This window comes from Rousettus aegyptiacus, unplaced genomic scaffold (genome assembly GCF_014176215.1).
Source record: "Rousettus aegyptiacus isolate mRouAeg1 unplaced genomic scaffold, mRouAeg1.p scaffold_m13_p_11, whole genome shotgun sequence".
Taxonomy (NCBI): domain Eukaryota; kingdom Metazoa; phylum Chordata; class Mammalia; order Chiroptera; family Pteropodidae; genus Rousettus; species Rousettus aegyptiacus.
The window spans coordinates 5,661,748-5,677,006 of NW_023416286.1; the positions used below are offsets into that span (position 1 = coordinate 5,661,748).

General features: G+C 46.2%; 1 protein-coding gene across 4 annotated transcripts in view; it reads right to left on the bottom strand.

Annotated features, from left to right (window-relative positions):
* Positions 1-15,259, bottom strand: part of ATP8A2 (ATPase phospholipid transporting 8A2) — a 476,394-nt gene that overhangs the window by 349,360 nt on the left and 111,775 nt on the right. For all 4 annotated transcript variants that reach the window (XM_036228443.1, XM_036228444.1, XM_036228445.1 and 1 more), the window contains exons 3-7: positions 7,936-8,035; positions 7,382-7,480; positions 6,376-6,421; positions 5,661-5,701; positions 1,288-1,361 (exon numbers count right to left, since the gene is read on the bottom strand). In XM_036228443.1, the coding sequence (XP_036084336.1) occupies positions 1,288-1,361; positions 5,661-5,701; positions 6,376-6,421; positions 7,382-7,480; positions 7,936-8,035 (360 nt within the window). The remainder of the gene's footprint in view (positions 1-1,287; positions 1,362-5,660; positions 5,702-6,375; positions 6,422-7,381; positions 7,481-7,935; positions 8,036-15,259) is intronic.

A 15,259-nucleotide genomic window follows, 5' to 3' on the forward strand; every position in this document is an offset into this window, starting at 1 on the left:
CTAAAGCCTGAGACCGAAAGGGCCTCCCAGGCCCAGCGAGTATGAACACGCCTTTCACGGAAAATTGCAGCCAGAAGGCTTCAGGCATCAAGGCGGAGGTTTGGCGAGGCTTCGCTCACCTTGCACCATCCACCGCGCCATCAACCCTTGATTTTAAGAACGGAAAAGTCAAACCAGAGAGATGAGCACGGCAGCCCTTCGGCAAGGGTCGCTGGGAGCTCAAACGGGACAGTGTGCTCAGCAGGCCACCTGGCACAAAGCCCAGACTCACAGACGGACGAGCACCCCGAACACGTGATGGCGGCTCCGGCAGACAGTCTCGTGTTCCAACCTGGTCGTCTGGGGGCCACAAGCGAACCCCGGGTCCCAGACGCCCAGGGAACCGCACGTCTCTGTGACTAGTCGGTACGGACAGACGCGAACGCCGCCCCCATGTGCGCGGTGCTTCTGCCCGTCCACAGGCCTGGGGTCTGTTTTTAAACCTTTGCTCTCCAGCAGAAAATTCTAAGGCTTAACATCTAAAGTGCGATCAGGCCCGATGAAGGAAACACTGCCTGCGATCAGAGCAAAGGCCGGTGGCGTGAGCATCCGTGCTCGCGACAGGAGCACAGGAAGCTGAGTGTGAGCGTCATATCATTTAACCTCGAACTCAAGAGTACAAGTCTAGTCTCATTCTAATCTGGGCATTCCTTCTCTGATGTATGGCCCTGTGCATATCAAAACTCAAGGACTGTGTGTCCGTTATTTGCACCACTTAGCGATGGCACCTTTCTAGCACAAAACTACCTAGACAGCATGGCAATTAATACTTGGCATAAAAGGGAGTGAAACACGGACGAATGAGTCTCTAGGACAGGGAGGCCATGGGTTCTGCAGGCAGGCGGCGGGCTGGACCCAACTGGAGCCTGGATCTGAAGTCTCTGCTCTGCTGCCACCTAGAGGTGACTGAAGGAATCACTCCACTGCCCCTGAGGGTGTCCCTACAGGCGAGAACAGCCAGCCCGCCCACCCTCCCCCCCTCCGCCCCCCCCCCCCCAGAGCCGTGAGACTAAAATGAATGGCCAAATGTAAAGGGTTCACAGGAAGTACAAAGGAATGAACGGGGAAATTCGGGATTAGGGCAGGAGAAGGGCAAACGACAGGTAATGGAAGAAGAGGCTGGAGAGAAGGCCGGCAAGTCAGGGCAGAAGAGAAAGGGCGGCTAGAGATTTTGGCAGTCGCCGTTTAATAGTTTATTCTTGACGTTTCAAAAAAAAAAAAAAAAGTGCACAGTGCCCCGCGCCTGACCTGGAAGAGAGCAGGACCATGTCTGCCGGAAGGTACTGGCCGTTGACGACCTTCACGATGTCTCCCACTGTCACCTAGAAAACCAAGGGACAAGGACAGAGACGCATGAAAAAAAAGACGGCACAAAAAAAAAACAATAAACATGCTTAAATAGTTGACTAAAAATTACTATGTAGCTATGCCACGAAGTTTAAGACAGAGAAGCCCAAGTTATTTTCCTGGACGAAAACAAAAAGGAAACTCTTTTGATACAGATAAATGATGCTATTGCCTCTTTGCAATGATGCTGAATGAAAAAGAAAAAAATAAAATAAAACGAGAGGAGGGTGCAAAAGAGGAGTCAGAACTCTCTAGGTCTCGCTTTCTTATAATTTTTAATCCACTTACAAATTCCACAGCTTTGACTGTGGGACAATTCCACAGCCGTACACGGTCAGGCAGAGGGGTTAAATGCACAGCCCTGGGTTCAAATCCCCTGGTGGTACGTTCTCCTTACGAGCTGTGTGTAACCGTGAGCAAGTCGTGTAAGCTCGGTGTGCCTCAGTTTTCTCGTCTATATAATGATATAGTTCATTGAGTTACGGTGAGGACCATCAAAGGTAACAACGAGTAAATTTTCTTCATTTTTACAAATGGGGAAACTGAGGCTCGACTTAACTTGATCAAGGTCACATAGCCAGTGAACGTGTTAGAACCAAGATTCAAAACTGAGCAATCTGGCCAGTGGTCTGATTAAAAGGCAATACTAAATTCACCCATGAACAGTCCATCAGAAAGGTCCCCTGGAAATACATCATGTAAAACAGAGAAGATCTGTATAGCCTCAAGATATTGCCAGGGAAAGAATCACAGCCAAAGTCAGAGACCACCTTGGGAGACAGGCTCCACAGGACAGAGACCCCAAGCCTGGAACCCCACTGGAACGGGACCCAAGGTGCAGAATATGACCGCCATGGTCAAGGGTCTATAAATCCTTTAAATAACATCACAGACCAGGTTGGACAGAGTCCGACAGGCAGGCCCAGGCTCAGACACACTAGATCTGGGGCCTTGACAAGCCCTTCACCCCTCTGAGCTCCCATGTCCTCGCTTCTAAAATAGAAAGACGCGACCACTGACTGGTGTGGGGTTGATGTGAGATTAAAGAAGAACAAGCAAGCACCTGGTGTGAACCAGGCACATGTCGCCTGCTTCTCCCAGCACGCGTGTAAGGGGATGGGCACCGTGAGTGTGAAAGTCGGGGGTGGCGGAATTCTCTGAGGGCACGAAAAGAAAGACCACTCCCAGTGCACTAACGATTTCAAAACTCAAGATGGGCACCATGCCTTCTGCTTCTTATTCTAACCCATGCTACCATCATCCTAGAAATCAAGACTTTCACGCGACGTAATGCGTGTGAAAAACTGCTGGGTCTTGCAAGCTGGGAGGATGGCCTGGCAGGGTCCTATATTTAATTTTCTGTAAGAAAAAGGAGGGTTAAGTGAAAAATGTCCTACTAGTGCTGTGAATTGCTTATGTAAAGCATGTGGGGAAGTCAGAGAACTGGGCTCAACACAGGGAAGGATGGTAGAAATGACGTTCCAGAACAACTGTACGTCTGAAGTTGTATCCAATTTTAAGGCAAAGGGAAGGTATTCCATTAAAATATATTCCTTAATACAGAGAAGTCAAAGAGTAAATGCTGCCTAGCTATTTTAACCATCAGTAGAAAAGCAAGAAATGCCTATGAAAATTAAAAGTGTAAAAACATTTTATACAAAGTTTAATTACATTAACAACAAAACAGAAACAGCAATTAGTTAAATTAAAAAAAAAAAAAACAGAAAGGAAAATTAGTCATGTTTCCAAAAGCAAAAAGGCAGTGGATATTTTTTTTTTAAATTCAAAGTGGGAGCACAAGAGAAATTGTGGCCTTCTCCCCTCTTTATTATAGAAATAGAGAAACATTTATATCCCAGTAACAAAATACCAAGAAGTTTCATGTACGTGAGAAACTACTTGGAATTTTGTTTAAAAATGGTTTTCTATTTGGTTTTCTTATGCTGGGTTATCCCTTGAGTGTGTGAAACTACCTAGAGCAAGAATTCTGAAGCTAGAAAGAGACCACTCCAGTCTCAGAGGATTCCTCGAGTCTTTTAATTTTGCAGAATAGCCCAAAAGTCTTCTCGAAGTCAACCAAAGCTGCCGGTGTACACCCCAGAGCTCCCTCTCGGCATTGACCAGCGACTCAGCCACAGCCCGGGGTGGCTCGCCTGAGCTTCGGCGCTCTGGACTACGGTGGTTACTGCTTTGAGAAGCGCAAAGTCGGCCAGTTCCGCCTCGCCTGCCATCCCCGGCATCTGCTACCGCTGGCCTCTCGTCACCCGTCCTCTCCCACACTCTCATCCGTATTCTGAGCCATTCTGCTGATGTCCCTGCAAACACAGCAGTTTCGTCCAGTTCCCTCTGCCTTCAGCTGGTTACTTCCTGTTCATCCTTCAAGAGAGCATCGGAGCATCTCAGGAGAGAAGCGCCGCCTGCCCCTGCCAGGTGTCCCCAGAGCCTGGAGCGTGCGCACCCGGAGCTCAGCACCCGCGCAGCCCACTGGCTAGGTGCCTGTCACTGTCACCACGTTGGCAGTTCCATAGTGACGCCCCCTGACCAGTAGCTTCAGCCTCCCTCGGAAACTCGTTAAAAGTGCAAATTCTAGGGCTCTCGCCCAGAGCTACCAAATCAGAATGTGTGAAAGCGGGGCCCGCCTAGCTCTCTGCACTGCGCCAGCCCCCAGGAGGCCCAGGAGGCCGAGAGGCCCGCTGAAGTCCGACAGCCCCTGGAGGGAACGCCTCGGGGGCGGGGCTCTGCTTCCTGATGTCCAAGAGGAGAGCACCACTCAAATACACAAACGAGATGTGTTTTTAATTGAAATAAAAATGCATGTGGCAAAGCAGACAGCAGGTGTTTGTCTGGGGAGGGGGTGGTTAGGCTTTGTTTCTGTTTCTGATTCTCCCTCTAACTGTGTGTGGGGAACAGCACTGAGCTTTAGGAGTCTGCGAGGCCATCAACTCCATCAACTCCGTCAACTCCGTCAACTCCTGGGCCCTGAATTCTGGGATCAGCACTGCGTTTCCTGCTGTTTCGAGTGGTGTCAACATCCCAAATCCACATCGTCCTCCACTCCAGCCAGCGGCAGTGCCTTTCCGGGGATGGGGACGGGGTGGCGCGAGGAGCCTCGGAGAAACACGCCGCTCCTAAGGCCGCGGGGACCTTCGCATTCCCCTAGCATCCGCGGCACTTCCTCCCTGTGAAGCCCATAATTTTGACCAAGAACTACCACGCTTCCAAACGAGAGCGAGGTCAGTCAATGCTTGCGGTTCGGGCCTTCTGGGGTGCTACCGAGGCGGGGGCGCTACCCCTAGACACTGTAAAGGGGCGTCTACAACAAAGAACGAATGACTCAGAAGCGGAGATGCGGGCCGCGGTCACCACAGCACGGGCATCTCACAGATTCACAGGCCACAGGGCCGTTGCGAAACGTCACTCACTGAACGCTCAGCAAGGGAAACTATTATAAGTCACCCTTCTGAAAAGCAACTTTCTTCAGAAATCGTGCTAATCAGCTTTGAATCCTGGAGTAATGAGATTGTTCCCCCCACACCCCCACCCCAAAAGCATTTTATGACCGTGGAGGAGGTCCAGCTAAAACAGGCTCGTGTAAAAAGCTGGTTTCATCACGTACGGGAAACCTAGAGGGCAGAGCATAATTCTTCCACATTTTCTATGTATCGCCAAAAAATCCACACGGTTCCCAAACCCTGCAGACCTCCTACCTGCAGGGGCAGCCCTGGAGGCAAGCCCTTCTTGCTGTCGTCAAGCTAGGAGTGACAAGCGGTGGTCACGCTTGACCACCCCCGCCTCAGAATCAACACGGGACGGTTCGCGAGCCCCTACCCCACCACCTCACGTAAAACGGTAATCATAAACCCAAAGCCCTTTCCACCGAAAACGTTAGAAGGGAGGATCTCAAAGGTTAAAAAAAAAAAAATCTGTTAAAAATTGAATTCAGTTTAAGAGAACAGAAGACCGGAGGAAATGTCTCTTGAACTGGACTTAGGAACTAGAAAATGCTTTGAGATTTCAGAAACGTCCATCAGGAACGGTGAATTTCGCAGCTCCGAACTGACAGGGTGGGCATCTTCTAGAAGATGCAGGGAACCGAGTGAATGTGCGTCATCGGTTCTAAGTAAGCCTTGTTAGAAAACTCCTCAATGTAAAACTTACATTAAACGGAGATGACCTATGTCTTAACACAAACTTTATACTGTAATCAATACTAGCAATTAATTACAAGCCTCCAAACCAATACTTTCTGGCATATCTTTAAAATTAGTTTTTACCTCTTTCCACGTAATGGTTTGCCATATACCATTTCTTAACACTGAAAAAGAAGAAAAAATAAATATTGGTTAACACTGGTGATAATCAGAATAAAAGCAGCTTTCTGAAATCCACACGGCTCCTTTTAAAATTCCACTTAGGAATCTCGACACACTACATCTTTAGACAGAAAGGTATAGTACGCCCACTCCCCCAAATGGAGCCCCAATCTGTGTACCTATGTACCTCATATACGTTAATGTATATATGCAAATATAAATGTGTGTAGATGTTAAATCTATTCATATTTAGCCCAGGAGGGAAAAAAAAAACCCTCTTCTATTACATACGACATTTACAAACAAACAGAAAAACATCACAATAACAGAGCTAATTTTCTAGAAGTCAGTACAATAAAAAGTAGATAGAGAGACATAGGGAACAATTATAAATCAAGGATATGAACGCCTGAACTTTTTTTTGATATAAAATATGTCAGCTCCTGGGAATTACCACCTTTTCTAAAATTCTAAAATACACAAATCCCATTCAAATCATAACTGCCAGGACTCACATTTTGTTGCATTTGTTGGTCATTCTGCTCTTTCTTTAAAGTGTTTACAGATCATTTCCCCCGATTAGCTGAATACCATTGACTACTTATTTAAAATTCCTTCGGCGCGGGTCTTATTCTTAGGTTTTCCCGTGGAAAAAGCGATCGGCCTGGAATCTTACCTATCGTTTTCTTTTTGTTAACTGTATGGTCTGCCTTGTGTCGCTTCTGTTATAGAAAGAAAAAAAAATCCTTAGATTTAAAAGTTCCAAACGGAAACTGTAAACAATACAGTGAGGAGAAGACAGGGTGAGGAAGGTAACTGCTGACCATGGAAATGCTCTAAGATTCGGTACAATCGTTTGGCATCCAGCATTACTCGCTAGAACTTAGCAGACCAATGCAGTGAATGGAGGTGCCGGCTACTCTGGATTGCATTTTGCTTCTAACAATAAACAGGCACCTCCGAGTATAAAACTTGTCTCACTCTATTGTTTTAGGTCAGAATGAAAGAACGATTCAGTTACGATAAACCAGCAACAACAACAACTGAATTCGTTTTCTTGATAAAGAACTTCCAGGGCAAAGTACCTTTGCTGTGATTTATGGATACATTTATTCATTTACCTATTCCCAGAAAAATGTATGACGATGTGCTAGAGACTGCCAGTGGAAGCCGGGGAGGGAAAGAGGAGGCGGGTTGGGGGGAGAGAAATAATAAAGCCAGCTAGAAAAGAGGAGGGAGAGAAAAAAGGAGAGGGTACCGATGTGGTTGTAGCCAATGAACTTGGGGATACACTGAGTTAATTGTGAGGAGGGAGAAGATTCTCGTACAATCATCTCCAGCACAGCCAGCACAATGCTGCTATGCTAGACGGCAAAACGGTCCTTCATTTGCCACCCAAATCAGCCAGCTCGACAGGACGATGCGAGGAGCATCGGGGGTAAAATCAAGTGGGGTCCAGAGAACTCATATTGAAAGCATAGTGTGAACCACTTGAGTCATCACACAGACATGAATTACAGGGCATGGCCTCGTTCCTTCCGAAAACACCGTCATGAACCTCGAGAGGCTACTTAAGCTACAGACCAATGGCCTGTGGTGAACAAAAATCCCAAAGCAACCAACGAGTTAGTCATGAGTTACAGTCAACACAACGTTTTTACTATCTGAGAGCAAAAACTTACGAAATCTTCTACAATCTCTTTGATGCCTGCAATTGTTAAAATGATGATCAATGGCACCAGGGTGGTATATCTTCCCGTGGGAGATACATCTGGAATTTGCTGCAAGACAAGAGACCAAAAGCGAGAAGTTGACAAATTAAAATCCTCTCGACGAAAAAATACATGTATGTGGCACTCGCCGCTCACTCTGTTGCAGTTCTGTTACGTTTCTGTCGTCCCAAAACCATTCGCCTCATTTCAGAAACTACGCGTTACATATATTTTTAAATGTTTATCCAACATTGCTATGTGTAGAACAGCAAAAGGGTTAAAAGTATGACCAGTATGCCATTTTCGATGCCCCTTTTATTATTTGCCATTTTCCGTAAGGCGTACCCAAAGCAGTCTGCCTTTATGCAAAGGTCATGTTTATTCACGCAAACGATGACCGGAGGAAGGAAGCGAATTACTTCCAAGTATTATGACACTCTCTCCATTAAGTGACCTTGCAGCAAAATCTCATTCTGCATGTAATTAAGGTTACGAATTTTACGTAACGTTTTAAGAAATATTACCTGTAATAAGGCAATGAAGAGGAAGAAGGCGTTAGCAGCTCTTCTAATCTGCTCGTACAAGAATCGAGGTAGAAAAGTCAGCACGCTGTACTTGGCCGTGCTGCAGACGCAAAAACAAACAAAAAAACACGCTATCAGTTAGAGACGTAAATTCCAAAAGACGAGAAAACACGGTTTCAAAAATTTTACAAGTGATTTTAAAAACAAAATATTTCAAAACTCAGGTCAACTACATCGCCGCACTGTGCCTCTTGGACGAAGCTTCATGTTGTGAAAGCAAGCACCCACAAGAAAATCTAACGTGATCGTCGCCTCTAAATTTCGATTGTGTACGTGTTTGCTTCGTTTTCACACAGTGTACGCGGGGAAACTCTAGGAGCTGTGTTACTACGAACGCAGGAAGCATAGAAAGAATGCTCCTTAAGGGATGGTGTGTTTCGAGGGCCACCAAACAGAAAGCGGGCCACATTCCAGTCCCAGTAAGGTAGGAACGCTGAAATGAAAGCGTTCGAAGCACCAGTCAGGCAGCTCACGCGAGCGAGGCGGACGTATTATTCCAGGATTTGTGACACAGTTCTGACTGCAAAGCCACCGACTCAATGTAGAAAGTCAACCACAAAACCTCCTGGGGGAACAGCGGCTCGTCGGCAGCCTCTGGATGCTCACCACACAGTTCACGCCGGCCACAGCTGCATAGACTCCACGCCTCCCCATACCTTTTATGTAGCCACCTTCGCTCACAGTTTGCTTCCTCCTGGGACGTCCGGACTCTCCATAACTAAACTGCACTTCGCATTTTACCCTCCCATCCTCCTTCGTATCCTCCGTCAAGTTTGGTCAAATCCACGAAGGGTCTTGTTCTTCCACGCCCACAGTGTGGTGTTTACACTACCCTATAGTCTCTGCTTTGCTTTATGATATACTTACTTATCCATCACCAGAATACATTCTGGGAACCGTAAGAATGTTTACTTCATCTTCAAATGTTGCCCGCACACAGCCCGTAGCAGATAATAAGTACACAATGAAACAATCCAAAGGCATGAACTGAGAACCTAAAGGGTTAAAATGAACCTCACCTCCTTCGGCTGCTCAAAGGCATATGCAGGAAAGTACTTGCCTGACGCCCAGCGCATCTTCTGAAGGCAAGCCTCTGAGCCCAGTCTTAATTAAAACATATTCTAGCGAGATCACCTAGCAGGTTTCAAACACACATCCAATTAAAAGCACCAAACTCAGAGAGCTCAGGAGACGGAACACTAGAGGCCCGTGTACGGCTCTGAGACCTGACGGCAAGCAATCCTGGAATGACGAAATAAAAGACAAAGCCGACAATAGATGGAGCGGCCTGAGGTCACTCGGCGAAGCAGGAAATTGTCTCATGTACCATTTACTGCCACTGGCTCAGAGAACATTGTCCCCATGGCACGAGAGCCTGGTGCTTTACAGTACAAAATGATCGGACTTGTTCTTAAAGTTTTAGCCTTCTTTTTTCTAAGGTGTTAAATATATACATGAGAAATTATATGAAAGCCACTTATAAAACAGTTGAAACTTAGAAGAGCACGGCACTCGAAGAAATATCACTGAATCGGCTAGAAATTCGCTTAAACGGAGTCTCCACTCATTTATGTAGCCCCGTGGGATAATGAGATGTCCCTGTAAAATTCTGCCATGCAGAATAAATAAACTAGCTGATTATGTTCATTAAAGACTAGGAAAACATATCAAACTCGTGTGCGTTGCAGCTCACAGAACCAAGTTTTCCTAACTGCAGCGTAGAAGACAAAGGGAAATCAGACATCACGCATTCCTTCACATCGACACTGACCACTGAAACAGACCAGAGCGGCCAACGCCGACCGTAAAGGAAACGTGAAAATACACATACTCAAAGACCAGCCTCTAGAAAGCATCTGGGAAGACAGTTTGACTATAGCATTTGAAGCGAAGACTCCATCAGACACACGCAAACACAATTGGCAAACTGATCCCATCTGTGTGTGAACTTGAGTGAAATGCTATGTGTGCTTAAGGGGGCCCAGCGTGTCTGAAGGCCACGAAGGTAAAGGTCTGAGGGGGAAAGAGACCCCATTTATGCCGGGTGGGGTGGGAGGGAAAGCCCACCAACCTCTACCCTACTGAAACTAGAAAAATGAGTCTAAGACATGTTCGTCCTAAAGTAGAATCAGCATAATCTATAATTCAGAGAACACGATATTCATCCAGGAGATGGCTACTGAATAGCATTAAAATAATTACCATAATATACAACACTTATGTCCCGTTACGTAATTAAACGCATAAAACTACAAACAGCTGAAGGCGGCACCCATCTAAACGATTCTGCCAGGAGAGTTTATTTAGGGTGGCGCTTCTCCCAGGGATCCTGTTAAAACATATCCCTCAGGGTCCTCCGGAGAAAAAGAGCCAACAGGAGTGTGTACACACGGAGAGGGAGGAAGATTTATTTTAAGGAACTGGCTCATGAGATGGTGCAGTCTTGGCACATCCAAAACCTGCAGGGTGGGCAGGCAGGCTGGAGACTCAGGGAAGGTGCGATGATGTCACTCAAGTCTGAAGGCCACCTGCTGGCAGAATCCCTTCCTGCCCACGGAGATTAGGTTTTGTTTCATTTAGGCCTTCAACTGACTTGGGGAGGCCCACCCACAAGAGGGAGAGCGATCTGCTCTACTCAGAGTCCACCAAGTTCAATCTTAATCTCATCCAAAGAACACCTGCACAGAAACATCTAAAATAACGTTTGAGCAAACATCTGGGCACCATGGCCCAGCTGAGCTGATATAAATTGACCACTGCCTGCCCATTCTGATTGAGTAGGTGTGGAGTGGGCCTGACATTCTGTGCTTCTAACAAGTCTCCAAGTGAGGCTGACGCTGGTCCAAGGACCACACTTTAGTGGCAGCCATCCTTGAGGAGGTAGACTTGTTCGAATCTCCCATTTGAAGTCGATCCGGATGAACGCCACAAGATACGAGAAGGGTGGGAGACACATACCGTCCACAGTGCCAGGGCTAAGAACATCGGCAGGGTGAAATAAATGCAAGGGGTGCTCGCCAGCAGAAGAGTTTGTTCCCCGAGGTGACGGTGACTCCAGTGAGCTAAGCCCTAAAGGAGGTGAAGAAGCAGGAACATGCCACGCGGATGCACGGGGGAATAGATTTGCAGAGAGAGGGACACACAGCGCAGAAATGCTAGGGGCAAGAGGTCGTGTGGCTCCTGCCGGAGAAGCAGTGGGAGGGGCCCGTGTGGGCGGGGCCATTGTGAATGGGGCGTGTGGGCGGGGCCAGTGTGGGCGGGGCCAAGCCAATGTGAGTGGGCCCGTGTGGTGGGGCGGGGCCGGTGTGGGCGGGGCCACGGGGAGAAGAATGAAGAGAGACCATAGGGGTCAACCTGGGTTTTGGAGCTCATGTTCCCACACTGCCCTTTTTGTCTTCAGGACATGGGAAGCATCCGGAAGATTCCGAGGGGAAGACAAGATCTGACAGCAATAGCAACGTGCAAACTCATCCCCTGCGGAACCTGACTCGGGACGGGTAGAACTTGGTTATGTGTGTGGTGGACACGCCCCTTTTGGTAACTCTTGGTATCAGGCTGGTATGGGGAGCAACCCTTAAAAAATAGGGCCTGACACAAAGGCGTGTCTGGGGCTACCTGCCTCTCACCAATCACAAAGCACTGCGGAAGTCTTATCTGCACAATGAAGCACAAAGCAAGTGCCCAGAGATGATGTCTGAGTCCGATTTTCCAGCTATGAGAAAAATCAAAGTTGACAGCTGTTTTCGAAAAGCAAATCTAAAATGACGTGGCTGCTTGAAGTGTGACTTACCCTTAAAACAAGGCACCAGAAACCCAGAAACTAAACCAGCCTCACACTCGTCTTCCAAATGTGGGCGGCAAATCCACGTTGAGGGGTACAGACGGCCAAAAGCGGTCATCGCCGTTCTTACTCTCCTGAGTCGCAGGGAGAAATGCGTTCCTTGGGTGTGCCCAGCGTACAGTGAGTGTTCAACATTGCCTGAAAGAGTGGGGGCCCTTGTACACCTCTCCAGAGGAGCTGACGGTGTGAGCTGAGCCAGTCTCCGTGACCATGTTCTAAAAGCCTTCCATTCTACCCAGGCCCCCGTAAGATGCTGTTCACCTTTCCCCTCTCAAAATATTCACTCAGCAGGGAGCTCTGGGTTATTGGAGGTAGAAGACGAGAAGACAGGGCAATGTCCTAAGAAGGTTGTTTGTGTCTTCGTAAGCAGTTGAATTCATTTATCCCTGAAGAATGCATCAAACTTACAAAAAAGAAGAGTGAGGGAGCCCGCTGAATGCAAAGGCCTCCCCCAGTGGGCCCTCGGCCACCCCGTTGACCATGATGTCCCACACACATCGCTGCACGCCTGCGAGTCACCCAAGAGGACGTGCCAGTGGACAGCAAAGCCTAGGGTCCTCCCCGTCCGGCAGCAATGCCTGTTGCTTTGCCGATCATTCCCCACCGCCCCTCCCCCCCCAAAAAATTACATTCACGTACAAAAGTTCCTGCTAACAAACAGGGCCTGTCAACATTAAAACATGACCACCTCACTAGAAATGTTCGGTTCATTTTACTAAACTACTAAAATTTCACCAGTTACAAATAAAAGGTAATAAGCTCACACTGACCTTTTCTATTTTCAACACTTTTCCTATTTCTTAGTCTACAGCTGGGAAAAGAGGGTTGGATACCGTCTTATCTCATAGCTTTATCCCACTAATCGGGCTCCGGCTGGGTCTTATTAGTGCTCTAATTCTTTGTAGCACCTTCTTATGGCTCACATAAGCTTTTTCAACCTGTTTAAAATGCACAACCACTGAGAAAAATGGGTTAGGCTTTAATCAATCAACTTACAAATATGCCTTTGAACTTAAATTCATAAGAGCCTCTCTATAATTCCTATTAAATAGTGTGTCCTATTACCATTATATTTCTTTCTTTCCTTTTTTTTTTTTACTCAGTGAGCTCTGGACACAAAGCAGTTTACTTCACATAGAAATGTGGGCTGAGAAGAAATTAATAGAGAGAAGATAGTATTTTGAGGACAAAGCACACTGCCAGGAAAATCTTTCACTGTGTGTAACTCTTAGATAAGCAGTTTCAAATGCAAGACATTGGGTGCTTATGGATAATATCTTTACATGTGGCAGCATTGAAAAAGATCTGAATCCATTATTTTACAAGAAAACTTGTGAACTTCATGATAAAATCAAATGAAAATGAGTTGTGAGGCTCTTATTCAATTTTGCACTACAAAGCTCAAGACCATTTTCAATGAGATTCTCTCTCTTCGATAAAAAGGAACAAATATTTGTTATGAAACTATCTAGCCTAAAGGCAAACCAGTACACAAGGAATCACAATTCAGGCCCAGTTCTATAATTGCCTCAAAACGGTTTGAAGCCTATTGCATTTAATTACAATACTGCTGACCCTTCACTCAGAATTCGGTAGACCCTTTACCAATCCAGGAAATGAACCCTATCGGCCGGGAAGGTTTAAGGCTGTCCTTGGTGCTGACATGCCACAAATCAAACAAGGACTCTGAAATCGAGTACCGAAAGAGAAGGGACTAAACGCATCCTGCTCACACTCTCCAAGCCTCTGCTCTCAGTCCCGAGAGAGTGGTATCGCTGGTTGCAAAGAGAGGTCATCATAAGTCGTCCAAAAGGTCACTTCCGGAGCAGACAGAGTCTAGGAACTACGACAATGAGCGAGATCTACATGGGATGCTGCAATAAAGCCAACAAAGTGGGAAGACGGAAAGGAGGTGAAGCAAAAGGCACCCGGAATTCACAGGCGTAGAGTGCCCAGACACTTCACGTAGGTCTGAACGTAAAGCAAGACTGTCGGTTGCTTGTGCTGCAAACACTTTAAGGAACTTATAAGATATCGAAAACCCGGGGCAAGCTATGTCATTTTATTATTGTAAATTTCTCAGATAATTGCCACATTTTACATTCGAATGTTTCATTTAAATTGAGATTTTTCTGTTAGGTTTTGTGCACTTTCCAGTTAGTGTGATGAACTAAGTGGACAGCTCAAATTTTCATAAAGGGAACCCACCCTCGTAGTCATCTTGAAATTTAGCCCAGAGAGTCTTGAAGAAGAGAGTCTTGAAGGCTGGAATTTTAACAGCAATAGAGGCCCACTCTAATGGGTACCTCGCTTCTGATTCCCAGATGTAGAATGGACACACGTTTATTACCTCTGCCTACTCGAGCACCACTGAAATAGTAGAGAGAAATGTGAGAAGATACAGCCACATTTTTAAAAACTAGGAATGGACTCATCAGCCAAAGGAGATTATCCCCTAAAATAGATGCCTTTCTGCTTTTGGCAAGAAAGTCACCTATATGCCAGTAAGATGCCTCTGAGTTTGAGCTGCAGCAAGAGAGGGGCCTATGCAGGGGACTGCAGCCTGAAGAAGGGTCCGGGCTGTGTGCGAGGCAGGAAGAACGGGTCCTACTTTAAGAACTGTTTTCTCATGTGAATAACCCATATAATGAACACTGTAAGACTCCATTAGAAGAAATTGAAAAAGATACAAAGATATTCTGTGTTCTTGGATTGGAAGAATCGACATTTATTACTTAAAGCATTATACAGATTTAATGCAATACCCATCAAAATCTGATCGGCATTGTTTAAAGAAATGGAACAAAAAAATCATCAGATATGCATGGAAGCACCAAAGACCCCAAATCGTCAAAGCCATCCCGAGAAAAAAGAATGAGGCTGGAGGCATCACCCTGTCTGACTTCAAATTATACTACAAAGTGACAGTAATCAAAACGGCATGGCATTGGCAGCAAAACAGATACACAGACCAGTGGAACAGAATCAAGAGTCCAGAAGTAAACCCATATTCATATGGGCAAATAATTTTCGACAAATGAGCCAAAAACATACAGTGGAGAAAGGAAAGCCTCTTCAATAAATGGTGCTGGGAAAACTGGAAAGCCACCTGCAAAGAATGAAACTGGACTGTTGTCTATCATCACACACCAAAATTAACTCACTATGGATTAAGGACCTGAATATAAGACCTGAAACAATAAAATGCATAGAAGGAAACATAGGAACTAAACTCAAGGACCTTGGACTTACAGAGGATTTTATGAATTTCACTTCGAAGGCAAGGGAAGTAAAAGCTAAAATAAATGAATGAGACTACATCAAACTAAAAAGCTTCTGCTCAGGAAAAGAAACCATCAGCAAAGTAAAGAGACAACCATCTGAATGGGAAAATATATTTGTAAGCAACACCTCTGATAAGGG